At 40.1% G+C, this 17,436-nt stretch overlaps 1 protein-coding gene across 1 annotated transcript in view; it reads right to left on the reverse strand.

Moving 5' to 3' along the window:
* Positions 1-9,031: 9,031 nt before the first annotated feature.
* Positions 9,032-17,436, reverse strand: part of ADGRB3 (adhesion G protein-coupled receptor B3) — a 704,839-nt gene continuing 696,434 nt past the window's right edge. Inside the window, exons 29-30 of the mRNA XM_074988878.1 lie at positions 15,192-15,296; positions 9,032-9,828 (exon numbers count right to left, since the gene is read on the reverse strand). Of these exons, the coding sequence (XP_074844979.1) occupies positions 9,640-9,828; positions 15,192-15,296 (294 nt within the window). The 3' untranslated portion in view covers positions 9,032-9,639. The remainder of the gene's footprint in view (positions 9,829-15,191; positions 15,297-17,436) is intronic.

The raw sequence follows: 17,436 nt of genomic DNA on the forward strand, positions 1-17,436 counted from the left end.
AGTCTGACTCCCAGCTCTCTTCCATGTAAAACTGAGTCAGTTTCCTGGCTCCCACAAGTGGAAGGGAGCTGGGAGACAGGTGCACCCAGGACCGAGGTCCAAAAGTGGCAGAGCCCTTCCCTCACCTGGTCCTGACTTGCACACAATTTGACTTACACATGGTTGCCCAGGAACATAACCTACGTGTAAGTTGGCGGGGGGGTGGTGGTGTTCTACTGTACTCAGTACTTTAAGGCTGCATCTACACTAGCAAGTTCTTTCAGAAAATCTGGCCCTTTTTCGAAAGAACACATAAAACATCTACACACAAAATGAGCTTTTTTGATCTAAAATTGAAAGAGTGCAGTTCTTCAAGAATCCCTCTTCCACTCCTGGATCAGGAAGAGCACCTTCTTTGAAAAGCTTCTTTAAAAAAATAAAACATGTGTAGATGCCCCAGGGACCCTTTTTTTTGAGAGAGCTGTCCTCACAGTGCTGGGTTTTTCAGTCCCTGGCCCATTCTTTTGAAAGATCGGGGCTATGTGGCCCCCCCTCTCTATTGAAAGGCCAGACTGATCTTTCAATCTGCTTTTTCGTGTGTGGACACAATTTTTCGAAAGAAGTTTTTTGGGAAGAGATCTTCTGGAAGAACTTCTTTGGAAATATTGCTGTAGTATAGACGTAGACTAATAGATCAGTATGAATGACAGAATGGATTCTCTGCAATTGGACGGACAGCTACTGTGGGCCCCAGAACAGGGTGAGAGGGAGGGGCACAGCTCCGTGCCCCAGAAAGGGTGGGGCTAAGGGCAGAACAGGGGGCTAGAGCAGTCAGCCCTCAGTGCCTCCTGGACCACATCACTGCCCCCACTCACAACCAGGCGTAACGGCACAGTAGCGCTTTGTGGCACTTCAAAGAGGCTTGGAGCTCCAGCCACCACCACTCACACTCCAATCAGGTTCATCAAGGTCAGTAGGCCTGGATGGAAACATTGAAAGTGTTCTTCCTCAGCATACCTATACTCAGGGCAGATGCCAATAGATTTTCACCCTCCCATCATCCAGTCTGAGGCTGTGGTAAGGGTAGGCAGCTGTACAGAAATCTTCACTATCAGTGAGCAAAGGAAAGAATCACATTCTTTTAACGCTAACCAATGAGCTTAACTGAAATATGTATTGCTGCGTGCGTGCTCATGTCTCTCTTTTTGCGCTACAGTAACATTTTTGCCTAGAACCTTCTCTTCCAAGGAAACAATATGCATAACGTCATGCTGCTAGACCCAAGGGAAAGGAAAGCAGCTGTGCTGGGCTCTTCGGCCTAGGTTTGGGTGGGAGTATGTGGCACAGCAGCGGGGCAGACATGGCCTAAGAAAAGATAATTTATGTGATATTGGCTCCTTTTTGGCAAAGTTCATAATGCAAACCCTTCAGGGCAGGAGCCTTATTCGCTTTTTGTCTGTAAAACATCTACTGTATCTTACCTGTTAGGTAAATAGTAACTAGCACTAATACCTGCCAGGACTGGTTTTTAGGTTGTAACTTAGTATCTAGGAATCACATCTTCATACATATTTGTAAGGTGCCTTGCATAATGAGGTCTCCATACTAACTGCATATTCTAGTCATTACTGTAGCAAAAATTTAAAATAACCCAAGTTGCACCATACATTATCATATACAGTAGGGTAAGTTTCAAATTATATCTTGCAGTTAAATAGCATGACTTTATACTTCTTGATATAAGCTTACATCATACCACAAAATTTAAGTAATGCAACATAACTGCTCTAATTTTTTTTCTATCAGCTGCTGAAGAAGCCAATTAAGAATATTCAAGAATGCCCACTATTAGCATGAAACATACAATGGTAGGTATAGTTATCATCTTTTTTGTTTAGAGGGAAAAAGAGTGTTAGTCTCACATACTATTATACAGTAAATAAATTCTGGCTTTTAATGGCGATACATATATTTTCAAACTTTAATGATTTCATAAATACTTCTGGAAGTTAGCTTTACACACTATTTTTTCATGTGCTTAGCGTTAATGAGAACTGGACTGGAGCAGTAGTCTTTGTTTTATTTTAGTTAAATTTTTGTTTAGAAATGCCAGTACTAAGCACCTCTGTTTGCTACAATGATAATATTGTTTGTTTGTTTGAGTGTATGATATAAAATACATTGACATACACAAAATATTCTGAGGTGTGAGGCTCAGACCAACCTTATCTACACAGGAAAGGTACATATATTTCAAGTGAACATGCAGTAGTATGTTGTTACTATTATCAAAATAAAATTTACCTGATTTTTTTTTCAATATACAATCTGAGAAAGGCTGCATATCTGAATTCTTTGTGAAACTATTGGGGAATGTCAGAGGGCTGCGTAGGAGGTTTTTGAACATCAGTAGCAACCTTCTATTGCCCAGGAATCTGCAAAATCTTGAGTGGAGTGGGCTCTCACCAACAGCGGCCAGGAGGCACCTTCTACTTGGTAAGATGTCACCTTGATAAATGGTCACATATAGAGATCCAACAACTAGAGAAGCTTTCAGGTGCTCTGATAAATTTGGTCAACCAAGTCCAAAGGTACAAAGAAAAGGAAGATAATGGCTGTTCAATATGAAGTTAAAGCTCTTGCTTTGGAAACTTGACAATTAAAAGGTGCGTCGTTGATGTCTCCCTAGCCATGCACAATGCTGTTACCTGCTCTTTTAGGATCTTTACAGCTTGTTGCAGCATTTGAGGAACTTAGTTTGCCTCATACCCACTCAGAAAGACATCATTTTGGAAATACTTCTTTCCTACTTACTATCTAAAATATGTCCTAAAAGTTACAAATTTCCAGAAAGCGATTAGGGATGGCACCATCTCAATCGTCATGTTACTTCCAAGAAGCAAGCCTTCAGGCAGTCTGTGTTGCAACCTGTGAGGACTGATTGTTGGGAGAGAAGTGCCATATCTGTAGGAAGTGGTATGCTCGATGGATGGCAGCTGCAGGAGCTTGGACCTTCAGCTCTTGCTAGACCAGTCAAGTCGAGAGTGGTCAAGACCAGATTTGTCACCTTGCTCCTCACCTTCCAAAATTCCCTAGAGATGAGAGGAAAAGGTAAATATCAGGTTCGCAGAAGCCACCTGGTTCCTTGCATTTGTTATAGATTATCTTCTGCTGTGTGTTGTGGACAGTTAGCCCTTTGATATCTCCTGTGTTACTTAAATTAGCTGAAGCACATCTGTGCAGAGATCATTATTTCAGGGACCAGGTGTTGGTAAATAAGTAAATGTGCTTCTTGGGCTAGTTTGACAACTAAATGAGTAACCATTCTGAGAAGAAAGTATGCCAATCAGCAGTAAATTTCAGCTTATAGGCTGTGTCTATACTAGCCCCGAACTTCGAAGGGCGCATGGTAATTAGGGTGTCAGGAGATTACTAATGAAGTGCTGCGGTGCCTATGCAGCACTTCATTCGTCAAAATCTCCCCCACAGCAACTTCCAAGTGTGAAAATTCCAAGTGACAGCTTGCATGTAGCTGTGGCTCAGCCACAGGTACTTTGAAGTCCCTTTATTCTTCAAAATTTTGAGAAGTAAAGGGACTTGGATGTAGCACAGGCACTTCAAAGTACCTGCAGCTGATCCATGGCTACTTGCAAGCTGACACTTTGAAGTTGCTGTGGGGGAGATTTTGACTAAAAAAGTGCTGCATATACACTACAGCACTTCATTAGTAATCTCCTGGCACCCTAGTTATCCTGCCCCCTTTGAAGTTTGGGGCTAGTTTAGACATAGCCGTAGTGTGCCCTTGCAGGTTGATAGAGGTGACGAATGGTTCACTGATTGTCTAGAGGAGGATTAAAAAGTCACAGTGAATGACACGCTGAACTAACCTAAGGCCACAGGCAATTGTGAAAATATCTGTTCTTCCTGGTTCAGATTTGTCTAGTGTAGTCACACCTAATTTTTACAACATGCTTCCACAGAGGTCACTGTGTATGCAATTGACACAATGATTGCCAAAAAATCTCTCTGTTATTGTTAATGGTAAGCCCTCCATTTTATAGCTGGAGGAAGAGGGCAACTGGGAGATAGGCCTTGGATGTAAGTTTGCCCACTTTCCTCATTAGTGGACAGCAGAGACACATCTCTGAAGGCTGTCTTGTGGATGGGTGAGCTAAAACTCTGATGTTGTGATTTTCCTGTTAGCAAAGTTAAGGGAACTCATGCCAAAGAATAATTTGATGCTGAGAGGAGGTAAGCATTTTCTCTGGGTTGGTGTTGCGTGCCAGATTATATAGTGAATATGCAGTTTTCTCTAGTGCCATGACAGACAATTAGACCCTTATCAACTAATTGTAGAGTGAATGAAAAGATGGTTGTGACTCTTCTGTTGCTATAGTGTAAATACCACCATTTTCTGGGCTGGCAATTAAAGCACAGTCACATCTTAAATTTTCCAATTCCACATAATTCAAGGAAGATGAAGAAAAAATCTACACATGCAAGCACACATGCATGCACGCACTTTTTCTTCAGTTCTTTCAGTCAACTAACACATAAAAAAGGCCCCAGGTGTTTATCATGATTACCGTGCTTCTTAGAACTTATACTTGCAAAAGCTTCTATGAGGCAAATGTGCAGAGCTATTTCAGATCTAGGCTTAGGTATGGCTCTCTGGATCATAGGGCAGCTCCAAGAAGAGTGAGTTTACTCACTGGCACCCCTCTCCCTTCATTTGGCTTGGGAAGCTATCAGACATTGGATCAGCACCTCCTTTTATTTCCATGGTTCTGAAGAGGATACAAAAGATGTTTTGGGAGTGATAGGAGTGCCTTGTGTGCAGTTCTTGGCAGAGGCCAATTACACCACTTTCACTTTGTAGATTTCTCCCACAGATTTGCATAATGGACCCTTCCATGCCTTCTTTTCCTTTCCCACTCTGTGTGGCAAGGGCTAGACTATAGCTTCAGAAGTTATACATTTACTTTGGCCATAATATGCTATGGGCCTTACGGTATGATTTCTTGGTCCTCCCTCTCAGAGCTTTGAATGTTCACGACTTGTGATAGCTCAACTCCTGGCTAAATTTGGAAGGACATAGCCAAACTGAGTGCTCTCCCCAGAAGAGTAATATCTGTATTTGTTGTTGGACAAGGAGGTTCTAGGTCTGTCCTAGGCCAATGAATATTCTCTAAGATGAAGCAATATCAATCTTGAAGACTACAACCAACATTTGCTGCACTTAACAAGGACAGATGTCTATTGGGCTACGTCTACACGTGAACCCTACATCGAAGTAGCCTATTTCGATGTGGCGACATTGAAATAGGCTATTTTGATGAATAACGTCCACACATCCTCCAGGGCTGGCAATGTCGATGTTCAACATCGACGTTGCGCAGCACCACATCGAAATAGGCCCTGCGAGGGAACGTCTACACACCAAAGTAGCACACATCGAAATAAGGGTGCCAGGCACAGCTGCAGACAGGGTCACAGGGCAGACTCAACAGCAAGTCGCTCCCTTAAAGGGCCCCTCCCAGACACACTTTCACTAAACAGCGCAAGATACACAGAGCCGACAACTAGTTGCAGACCCTGTGCATGCAGCATGGATGCCCAGCTGCAGCAGCAGCAGCCAGAAGCCCTGGGCTAAGGGCTGCTGCACACGGTGACCATAGAGCCCCGCAAGGGCTGGAGAGACAGAGTCTCTCAACCCCCCAGCTGATGGCCACCATGGAGGACCCCGCTAGTACGATGTTGCGGGACGCGGATCGTCTACACGTTCCCTACTTCGACGTTGAACGTCGAAGTAGGGCGCTATTCCCTTCCCCTCATGGGGTTAGCGACTTCGACGTCTCGCCGCCTAACATCGATTTCAACTTCGAAATAGCACCCAACACATGTAGCCGTGACGGGCGCTATTTCGAAGTTGGCGCCGCTACTTCGAAATAGCGTGCATGTGTGGACACGGCTTTGCTGTGTTAACTTATTGATAAGGGCAAGCTGATAAACTTTGCTTTGACTTTGGAGTAGGTGAGTGGATGTAGAAAGGCCACTGACTGGAACTTCCCTATGGGGCACACTAGATCTACTGATAGACCAACATTCTGGGGCTGTGAACAGGAGCCCAAAGTCTGGTAAGCAAAATATATTTCAAACATGTGATGAAGCATTCTCATCTTTCACAAGTCCATTACCCTTCAAGTGAACCCATTACTTCCTTTCGCTGCAAGAAGAGCACGGCAGTCTTGCTGAGCGTGGGTGTGGGGCTGGTGGGGAGAAAGAGGTCAAGAAATATGCTTTGGGTTCAAGTCCAACAGAGTCTCTGAGAAGCCTTCTCTCTCCTTTCTAACAGATCTTTTCCTCAGGCCTTGAAAAAGATGGAAAGAACATTTTCTCTTAGATGCTCAAAAGCTTGGAGGGAAAGAGTAAAGGGGATGCTGATTGAGAGTTCTGGGAATAGTAGGAACTCCTCTTTGCTCAGTAGGTGGACTTTCTTGCTTACTGTGCCCCTTGGGGAGGTTCCAGTCAGTGGCCTTTCTACACCTACTTCAGAGTAAAAGCATAGGCAAAAGGGGTGTACAAATGATGCTAACTGTAGCTCAAAGAACCATAACCCCACAGTCAATACACAGTAGTCCAATCATCTCTTCCTAATTAACAACTACTACATCTTCTGAGTTGTCAGATGGGTAGCACCATCTCACTTATATTGTATTAGAAGTTTGAGACCTCAAGAAATTTTCTGGGGTGGCAGATGATTGAGGTGTTAAATCTTGCCATTATTAGAACATCTACCAGCAACTGGAAGATATGATAGTTCATTGTTTTCAGCCTGGGAAAGCTAAAGAAGAAATAGATATTTTTTATTTAAATCACAACAATGTTGCCTTCCCTTCCACATAAAAGGGGATGTTGTTACAGGAAATCTCTGAGGGTCAAATGACTCTAAGACACACCACATCATTGCTTGGTTTACATGGGGCAGCTAGCAGACAATTGCTATAGCCCTGTCAACTTTGGGGATCTGTTGGTGAAATCTTTCATTTATTTCAGTCAGAAAAGCTCAGACATTGCCATTGTTTCAGTCCCGCCTTCAGGCCCATACCCAGGGAATGCAGAGTTAGTACTGCCTTACTGCCGTTGGGTGTTTGGCAGCAGCACTCTTCATTTAGTCCCCTTCATGGACACCAAACGGCATGAAAGAAAACTGAATTAAAACCACTAACCTTCATAGAAAAATCTGGTAGCAATTACATCACTTTGTCGTGGGCTCATGTGCAACAGAGCAGGTGTGGCCTAATGACTTTAGCCTGGCCACATTCTCATTCCTTATACTGAATAGTAAAGAAATGGATGTCTTGTGTGGCTATCTGACAATCGCACATCATCTGTGAGCAAAGGATCTGTGAGCACTGTATTCCCATACAAAAGGGGCCCAGCCACATTCTGACTAGAAGCAAATTGTTAGAAATCATCCCTCTCTCTTCTGCAGAGGTGGGGAGCAGGTGGTCTTATGCAATTAATATGTACTTCCAGCTGAAAAAAAAATCAGTCCTTTCTTTACAACATATTTGCCTTTCAGAACACATTTTTGACATATTGAATTTGTAAATTTAATTAATATTTTTCACAGAAAGTTTAGAACAAAATAAATGACCATTATCTAAAGCGGGACAGGAATTTTCAGATTCACACAAGAAAAAGCCATCCATGTTTTTTATTTTTAATATTTTATCTCCTTTTTGGGGGTATTTTGGTACATGTCATTGCCTCTCACAGTAGGTTTTAGGCTGTAATCTTCTGTCGTAAGACCTTTATTTCTTTTTGGATTTAATATAGCACCGATGACCCCCACTGTCTGTGCTTTACATACTGTTAATAAATAATAATACATTTACACATTTCATTTTTTCTCAATGCTCGTCTCATCTTGAGCTACACCATTTGAAAAAGACAGTGACTGACTCTTGTCCTTGACTCTTTAAGACAGGGCAGGTCTGGTTTAACATTAAACCAATCAAATAATCGAAAGCTCAATGGGCTACTTTGCTTTTGAAGCCTCCTATTATTGTAAATATGAGACTATGTTAATATATAACAGTCTCTTTCATGCTGATTTGAGGGAGATTAGTGTAGCTAATGAATTCTGAGCAGAACCAAGTGTAGTAGGCAAATCTTCAGAGCTGGTTTTAAAAGTTGGAAATGTCATAAAATTTGCTGTTCTGCAGAGACTTCCAGAATTTTGTAAGAGTGTATAATTTCAGCAGCATCTCTACCCAAAGTGAAAAATAAGCCCTTTCCTGTTTTGTATTTGCGTCCATAAACAAACTGGGAAGAGTCATATTCAGGAATTCAAACCCACTCACTCTTGGAAGGAGATTGTGTTTTTGGCTCATATTTAGCCTTCACCAGAGTGATCATATCAAACCTTACAGATAGGTTTCATAATCAGCACCTTCAATCTTTTATCTTAATTATATAGTTAGATACCTAATAAAAATAGACTACAATATTGATTTAGAACATGACGTGCATTAACTTTTTTTTGGCAAAGAAATATGTTCCTGAGTTTTTGATCTGGTAGAGGTGCATAAGTATTTCTTGTTGTTTGTTCTGTTGCAGTAAGAGGTACAAGTGGCTTTCTTCCTACTGTGTACATGCACACAATTTAATTAGTGTAAATCAACATTTTTCCTTGAGGTTTTGTGCAAAATACCTTACTCGTTTTCTATTAGTTGTCTTTCCACAACAAGACAGAAAAGCATAATGCTTGCATAATAGAACAATTGTAGCCATATTCTGACAACTCCAATTTACACAGTACATTGTTTTCAAAGAATATCTTGGTAGAAAATACAGAACAGCTATACAAACTTACTACTAAATTTGAAAATCATTAGCCTCAAAGGAATAATAACAATGCTATTAAACTCAGAATACATTTTCAGTATCTGTGGTTTTAAATAAAATGTTATAAATATGCAAATTGCAAATCAACAAATCCAAAATAAAATACACTGAAAAAACTGATATGTAGACAAAAGTTTATTTACACCATACAACATTTTAAATATTTTATACACAGCTGCAGCAGAGAAAGCTACTCCGAGCTTTCCAGAGAAAACTGCAATAATAAAGATGTGAAATATATTATTCATATAAAAGTGAGATTATTACTTTATTGCATTTAAAGCAATGAAGAATGTAGCTCAACAGACATTCATTTAATGACAAAAACTTTGCTTTTATATTATAAAGTAAAAAGTGTAGTAATGGCCAAACAGACTGTTATAAACTTTAAAAACTGCATAAATATATACATTGTGCTTCATGGTGAAGTTTTTTGAAAACTAAACCAAATGAAGCGGTTACAACATGAATCGTTGCTTGAGGTTTATCTATAAAGATTACCTTACAAATCCATTCCACGGGTACTTACAACACACGATGGTAAGAATTGTACACCTGGTTCTCCACTAACTTTACTAGTGGGAATATATCGTACGGAAAAAGAAAAAAAAAACACTGACATTTGGCACATGAAGATCCTGACATGAACTAGTCACAATGTTCAGACACAAATGTCAGGCTTCCCAAGTCTTTTGTGTCAGTGCAATGAATTCATTTTCATTTTTGTTTCAGTTCCTTTTGATTTTGTTAAACTTCTGTTTGAAAGTCTCCTTCCTGCACATCTAAAGGCAAGTTCAGACACTTCTCCCATTCTGCTGGTCTTAGTTCTAAAGCATCTTTTGCTTCTGTATCTAATACATTTATTGTAGTATAGTGTTGGTATTCATTTGTGTTTTTGAAAGTGTCCCATGGAGCCTTGTTTGGTGTTGGGTTTTCCTGAGGACAGAAAAAAAAATAGAAAGAAAAAAATTAAAAGGAAGAAATAAATGTTTTTTGTTTATAATTTTGATCACTGTGGTACCCTCCTGGGATGAGACATCACTGACAGGAAACGACTTTGAAGGGAGCTGAAGTGGTTGGTATTCAGCATCATCATTCAGCCAATACTCTGTCTAAGCAGTCAGCACTTTGGAAACCTCATCTCCTTAGCTGCCAGCTAAATCCTCTTTTTAAAGTATGTGCCAGTTCTGAACAGAGAATGGCAAGAGGCATGTGGGCCATCACTGACAGCCAGATTTTAAAAACTATTTTACAGAAAAGTAGGAGGAAGTAAAGGGAAATGAAAATTTTTTCTCTTGAATTATGGAGTGATGTACAAGAGAAGTTGCTAGTTTGCTTATAAATTGGGATAACTAGATCATCTGCTTATGACACAACGACAGGAACCAGATTCCAGGAGGGGCTGAGAGCTGTCAACTCTTATTGAATACAATGGGAATTGATGAAATTCTGTATGGTGGGATGAATATAGGCTGAAGTTGAAGGCTGATCGCTATAAATAATTCCCCAAATCATTTAAATGCTGAATTTTCAAATTGTCCACATCATTCTGGGTACGGTTATTGATGTCTCCGCTGGGGTCCAACAGTGCATTCCTTGCATCTGCTACCAGCTAGCAAACACTTAACCTCATTTGCTTGATTAGTGTTTTGGAAAGGTATTAGAGAGTTCTACTTTTATTATGTTTGCTAATATACAAAAGTTCTCTTTTTAAGAAAGTATTAGAACAATGCAAGTCTGAGTGTGTTTGCCATGGTCTCTGCTGGAGCAGCTGCTCTGCAATTCAGCCCTGATGAGTGGAGGTTCAACTCATTTGACTTTACTGGCATTGTTCTGGATTAAGCAAGGTCAGAATAAGGCCAGTAAATTTTGTTCTCAGCCATGCATGTGCTACTCCTACAGAGATCAGTATGAAGTCTGTGTGTGTGCAGATGTGTCATAGTCAGGAATTTTGAAGATGAAGGAAGTTGCCGGTGACTTTTGTGAGCTTTTGAGAAAGCCCAGTCTGAGGTTAGGAGTTAGCCCAAAGACTTCACAATTGTAAGAAAAGTAGTACAGATTGAACCTCTCTAGTGCAGCACCATCAGGACCTCACCAGTGCCAAATGAGAGAATTTGTCAAATCACAGAGGTTAATATTTTTTAGAACATTACCAACAGTTCCACTGTTTACTGGGTCCTTTGAAGACATTCAGCAGTAAATTGCAGCTAAACAACAGCACAGAACACTGAGAGCCAGGACTGGAGTCTGTAAACAAACTTTATGGTCCAATGGGAAACTTGGCCACACCCATCATAATTAGACACCCAGCAAACTTAAAATCATGCCAGACCATGGATGTTGCTGGATGAGAGTTTTGGATTAGAGAGGTTCAAACTGCAGTAGAATAAAAAAAAAACCTAACATTTGTGATGTAACTGAGAATATTACTTCCATATTGTCCTAAATAAGGAAAATAAGTGAATGACAGCCATGAGCAAAACAAGACTATTGAGTGATTTAACCAAAACATTTGGGAGTATATCTGTAATATCTATTTTACAGCCTTTCTTGGAAACTTGGAAATATGAGTTCCCTACTAATTTTGTATTTATTCACTTTTTAAACCAAATAGTGATATTTGTTTTCATATATTTGAATGATCTTGAAATTGACTTTATTATTTCTTCTGAAAAAACAAAAACTTCAATTCTGTAACTGTGGTTTAATGGGCTTGCAGTTGTTAATGGAGGCTGGACAGTTAAGTTAGTAGAAAGAACACAAAACATCATGTAAGAACCACAGAAATAATGCCTATTATTCCCATTCTTTAATGTCTATGGTGAAATCTACACTTCAATCAGAGTAACAGAGAGTAAGCCGTGCTAGTCTGTATACTACCAAAACAAAAAGCAGTCAAGTAGCACTTCAAAGACTAGCAAAATAATTTATTAGGTGAGCTTTCGTGAGACAGACCCACTTCTTCAGACTATAGCCAGACCAGAACAGACTCAATATTTAAGACACAGAGAACCAAAAACAGTAAGCAAGGAGGACAAATCAGAAAAAGATAATCAAGAAGTGGACAAGCTGACATTTATATTCAAATTTGGCACATTAACACACGGTTTAAATTGTGATGGGAACTTTCTGAGTCACTATAGGGGCTCGTCTGTATACTTGGCTCAATCTAATTCTTGATCTTCCCCCCCTCCACTCTCTGATTTGCTCACCTTGATTATCTTTTTCTGATTTGTCCTCCTTGCTTACTGTTTTTGGTTCTCTGTGTCTTAAATATTGAGTCTGTTCTGGTCTGGCTATGGTCTGAAGAAGTGGGTCTGTCCCACGAAAGCTCACCTAATAAATTATTTTGCTAGTCTTTAAAGTGCTACTTGACTGCTTTTTGTTTCAATCAGAGTGTAATTTACAGCTCAGCAGATGTACCTGTACTCATTTTGGTCTACCTGGCTTGCAAAAAATAGCAATGAGGTTATAGTCTCAGAGGGGCAGCCATGTTAGTCTGTAGCGTCACAAAAACAAGCAGTCCTGTAACTCCTTAAAGACTAAGAAATTTAATTAGGTAATGAGCATCCATGAATGAGACCCACTTCTTCAGATTTGAGTAGAATAGTAGTAACAGATTTCTACTCAAATCTGATAAAAGGGATCGTACACTTGACCTAATGAATAAATTTGTTAGTCTTTAAGGTGCTACAGGACTGCTCATTTTCAATGAAGCTATGGCAGAGCGAGCCTCAGGATGTGTTTACACTGCAATTAGACACCCAAGGCTGGTCCATGTTAGCTGAATTGGGCTCACGGGGCTCAGGTTAAGGAGCTGTTTAACTGTAGTAGAGATGTTTTGACCCTGCCAAACCTTGGGACCCTTCCCCTTGCAGGATTCCTAGAAGCCAGGGTTCTAGACCCCAGATTCCAGTCCAAACCTGACCACATACACCACAATTAAAAACCCTGAGCTTGAGCCTCTTAGTCTAAGGCAGCTGGCATACACCAGTCATGGGGTTTTAATTGCCACGTACACGTATCCTGAGACTCATGCTGCCATGCCCTCGCTGTTGATTTTAGGGAACTAGCTGGAATAAAACAGTGTGGGTATGGCCACCCTGGCTGCAAAACTGCACCTTCAGCTGCAGTGTAGATATATAAGTTCTAAGGGTTTTACTTTAAGAAAAAGGCATAGAACCTAGAAGTCCTTTCTTTCCAGATTTTATTCAGCAGACATTTCCCAATAGGGAAGACAACTCAAAGTTTTGGATTTAAAAAGAGATCTGCATGCTTTCTTCCAGCAAGGGCCCAATGCTGTATTCCTTGTGCATGTACAACTCACACGGACTTTACTCTAAAGGCTACATAACGAGACCCTAAGTGACATCAAGTTCTGAATAGTGCATCTTACAATGTTGATTAAAAGATACAATATCAGTTTCTTTTGAAGAGTCCAGTTTAAATACATCATCTTCAGCATATAACCTCCCACTGATTTCAGTAAGCTTTGTATCAAGCCCTAAATATTCACCATTTGACCGCCATTTGGTTCCTGACAGAAATCGAAGCTTATGTGATTTTGCCTCTTGTGCCTCCTAGAACAACACTGCTTCTCTTGCTGCAATGCAAATTTGTTTCCTGAATTGCAGGCTGGATGTTTGGTCTGGAAAATAAGTTTGGCCATGGAAATCATTTCTGTGAGATGCTGCTTTATAAAATGACAATCAGGACAAGAAAACACTATAATTTGGAAAGGAAAAACCAATAATTATTTATTTTAGTCAATATAGATAACTAAGGGTGTATTTAAAATCCAGAAACAAAATTAAATGATAATTAAAAACATTGTCTACCTAGGACACACAATCTTTTATTTTTAGCATAGCTGGCACTAGTAAAGCTGTGCAAAATGTTTACAAAAAAATCCCAAACCATACAAATTTCATCTCATTGAGCAGATGCAATGTACACCATATTTGTCCATTATGTTTTAAAAAGCTTTCAAGAACTCTTCAAACAGTTGTATGGTTTGTATCAAAATCATATCAATTATGTGGGTTTGAATGGTTCTTATGTGAAGCTAGGTGAGATATAAGCCAACTGATGGGAGTGGGGGATGGGGGAGCAAGGGTACAGTTGCCCTGGGGCCCAGCATTTCAAAGGGACCCAGAGCTCCTGGCAACTGTTGCCGGAGAAGAGCTGGTTGCTGGGAGCTCTAGGTCCCTTTGAATTACTGCCAGAACACCATGGTCTGAGTGGCACTAAGGGCTGACTGCTTGAGGCCCTGCTCCTTCCAGATCAGGTCCCGTCAATTCTAAGGGCTTTGCCTCAGTATCTGTGTTGGCTGTCAGTCCCACTCATGAGATACAATGGTTTCAGACAAGTTTTCCTTTGGGATTTTGAATTAATTCAAACCCCAAACATAAGGTAAAACTTAGATGAGGGGAAAGATGGGAACAAGGTGGGTACAAGTTCACATGGATCATAGATAAAGAAAATACTCAACAAACCACGAGGGATCAAAAATTCAGGGCCAGATTTCAGTTAATATAAATGTGCACATCTGCACTGTTTTTATGTTGACTGAATATCTGGCCCTCAAAGCTGAAAATATATAAAGGGAAACACATCTTAATTAAGTAGTTTATTTGTAATGTGCACTTTTGAAACCAAAACAATGCTAATGCTGATTAATACATGGGGCACAGCAAACTGTTCTAATGAAAGAGAATAAACGGTTCGCACTATTTAGGCACACTTAAATAAAGAAGATTGGTTGTATTAGTTTTATTTTTGCTGTGCACAGACAATTAACTTAACAATCAGCTATAAATGACTCTGTTTTAATTTTCAAACAGTAAATATTTATAAATCTATTACAGACCAGGCACAATACTACAGGACCATATATTCTCAGAAGTGTGTCAGCTGCGGGTAATTTTAGCAGAAGATACAACAAATGATTTTGGCTAAGACAAGAAAACATTATGCTAGCCACATTTCACTGACAAACCTCTTTCTCTGTTTAAATCCTTCAGGTTTGGTAGATACATGCAGATTTTTAATGTATACCTTTCAATCCAATTAGTTGTCAGCTATAATGATGTTGGTGAATCATTACACTCTAGTTATGAAATCTAATGAATGGTGTCAAAGGTAAGAATACTGCAGATACTTTTGGTTCTCTGTCCAAGGGCTACTGAACAGTAGCACATGACAACATTATCTTCCCATGAAATGGTGTTACATAGTCTATTTACTAAACTCCAGAACCAGTGTATTTTAAGTTCATAAAAAGAGAACAATATACTTACAATGCTCCCTGATTTTGGCACATCCCGAAATCTGTCCAGAGTTTGAAATTTTTGATTTAACTCTTGAAACAATTCCATATGCCTCTTCCTTGTATGCATGACTTTCTGTGAAATGGAACATAATTGACTATAGTTGTAATTGAATTTGGCCATTTTTTAAAAAAAACCCAACCATTATTCCCCCCCAACATAATAAAGTAAATTGAATTTGACAAGACCATCTTTTCCATATAGACTCAGTAAATGGAAATTAATTGCACTAAACTTCCCATCTGCCATTTATAATGCACTTCTTGTATACAAAGTCTTGCTTTTACCCTTCCATTAACTGAACTGATGAAATAAGGAGATGTTTCGTTTGTGCTTGTTAGATACATTAAGAATGCAATAGCAGCCTTCCACAAGACTGTCATCAGTCACGGGTTTAAAACGTTTTCTAGGTGTGCATTCAGTGTAGAAGAAATTAATATCTGAATTTCAGCATGAAATAAACAGTAATCCCTGAATGCATGGAAAGGCTATTTTTTTTCCTGAAAGCAGTGGAGGCAGGACTGACTATATTGATAGAAAAAACCAAATGTGTCACTCTGACAAGATGGTAAGTATGAGATGCTAATGTATGTCACCACCTCTGAATTGCAGTTATGGTCCAAAACTATGGCTGCGTCTCCACTAGCAAGTTCCTTTGAAAGATTTTTCAGAAGAAGGGGGCTCTTTCGAAAGATCTCACAGAGCAACTGCATGCAAGAAGTGTTCTTTCAAAATTAAATTGAAATAAAGCAGCACTGCTTTCAAAATCACTCTTCCTTTCCCATGTCAGGAAGTGCCCCCCCCCCCCCTTTCGAAAGCTGCTTTTCAAAGAAAATATGCATAGACACTCCGCAGGCCCTTTTTTTCAAAAGAGCAGTGCTCATGGGGCCTGATTTTTCGATCCCTGGCCTGTTCTTTTGAAAGGGTGGGGGGCCGTGTGGACGCTCTCTTTCAAAAGAGCAGATTGCTCTTTTGACCTGCTTTTTAGCGTGTGGATGCTCTCTTTTGAAAGAAGTTCTTTCAGCAGAGATCTTCAAGAAAGGCTTCCTTCAAAAGATCCCTGTTGTGTAGCTGTAGTCCATGTATTATAACTAAATGAGCCTTTCTGTCATTTGCACCTCCCGAAAAGGAAGTTCGATAAGTGCTAAATGACATGTAAGGATAGATTTTCAGTATTGTATGAGTTTGTGCTTGAATAGCATGGATTCAATCACTACATACATCCATAATTAGCACTGAAGCCTTCTGAGGTCTGGGACACATTCTCAGCTAGTATGAAAGTGGAGGAACTCCACTGACCTCAATGCTGCAGTGCTAATTTACTCCAGCAGGGACTGTGGCTCTGGAGGTGTTATGATACTCATGGTGACAGAACTTCTGTGGCAAGCATGCCACTCATGTTCAGTAGGTAATTGTCCAAAAACTTGTAAGCGCTTTAAATTTTAGTTCTATAAAGTGTTAAGTGGGGTCATTTCATGGTTTGGGCTAGCAAGAGTACAGTTTTTTAAAAGCAGGTTTTATGTAAAAAAAAGTGAAAAAAAACCCCTAACTTATGCATAATTTAGAGCTGTACATGGCCAGATGGTGATACCCCATTATGTGGGAGGAGGTAGGTTCAGACATTTACCTTGCACTTCAGTCCTTTGTGTGACCCATACAAGTGTCTTTCACAATAGTAGTCTCTACATTCACAATAGTAGTCTCTACACTGGCTGGAAACTTCTACAATCTTCTTACATCCAAGACTGATTCTTCTGGTCTCACTCACAGTGGATAATCAAATTAAGAAGAATACTACTCAGTGTAGGGTGTCAGTAGATGGCCTCGAAATAAACCTATAGCTATGTGTTTTGTTTTTCTTCCATTTTTATTTAAGCTGTGTCTACACTACATAGTTCTGTCAACAGAAGTCACCATCGACAGATATTTCCCAACAGAACCTCTGTCTGCAAAACACAACCATACCTAATACAGCCCCCTTCCCGCCTGCAACACCCTCTGTCGACAGCGAGTAGCAAGACTGTCCAGCCCCCTGTTGACAGAACAGCCAACTGAAAGCCTGGTAAACCAGAAGCCCTGTCTGTCAACAGGGTCTGCATGGTCTGCATGTCTGTGTGGTCCCCCTGTCAGCAAAACACTGTTGACAGAGGTGTTATATCTGATCAGGGAGAGGTATAACACTGCCAAACGAACAGCTCAGTTTTGTCGACAAACT

The sequence above is a fragment of the Carettochelys insculpta genome, chromosome 3 (assembly GCF_033958435.1).
Source record: "Carettochelys insculpta isolate YL-2023 chromosome 3, ASM3395843v1, whole genome shotgun sequence".
NCBI lineage: Eukaryota > Metazoa > Chordata > Testudines > Carettochelyidae > Carettochelys > Carettochelys insculpta.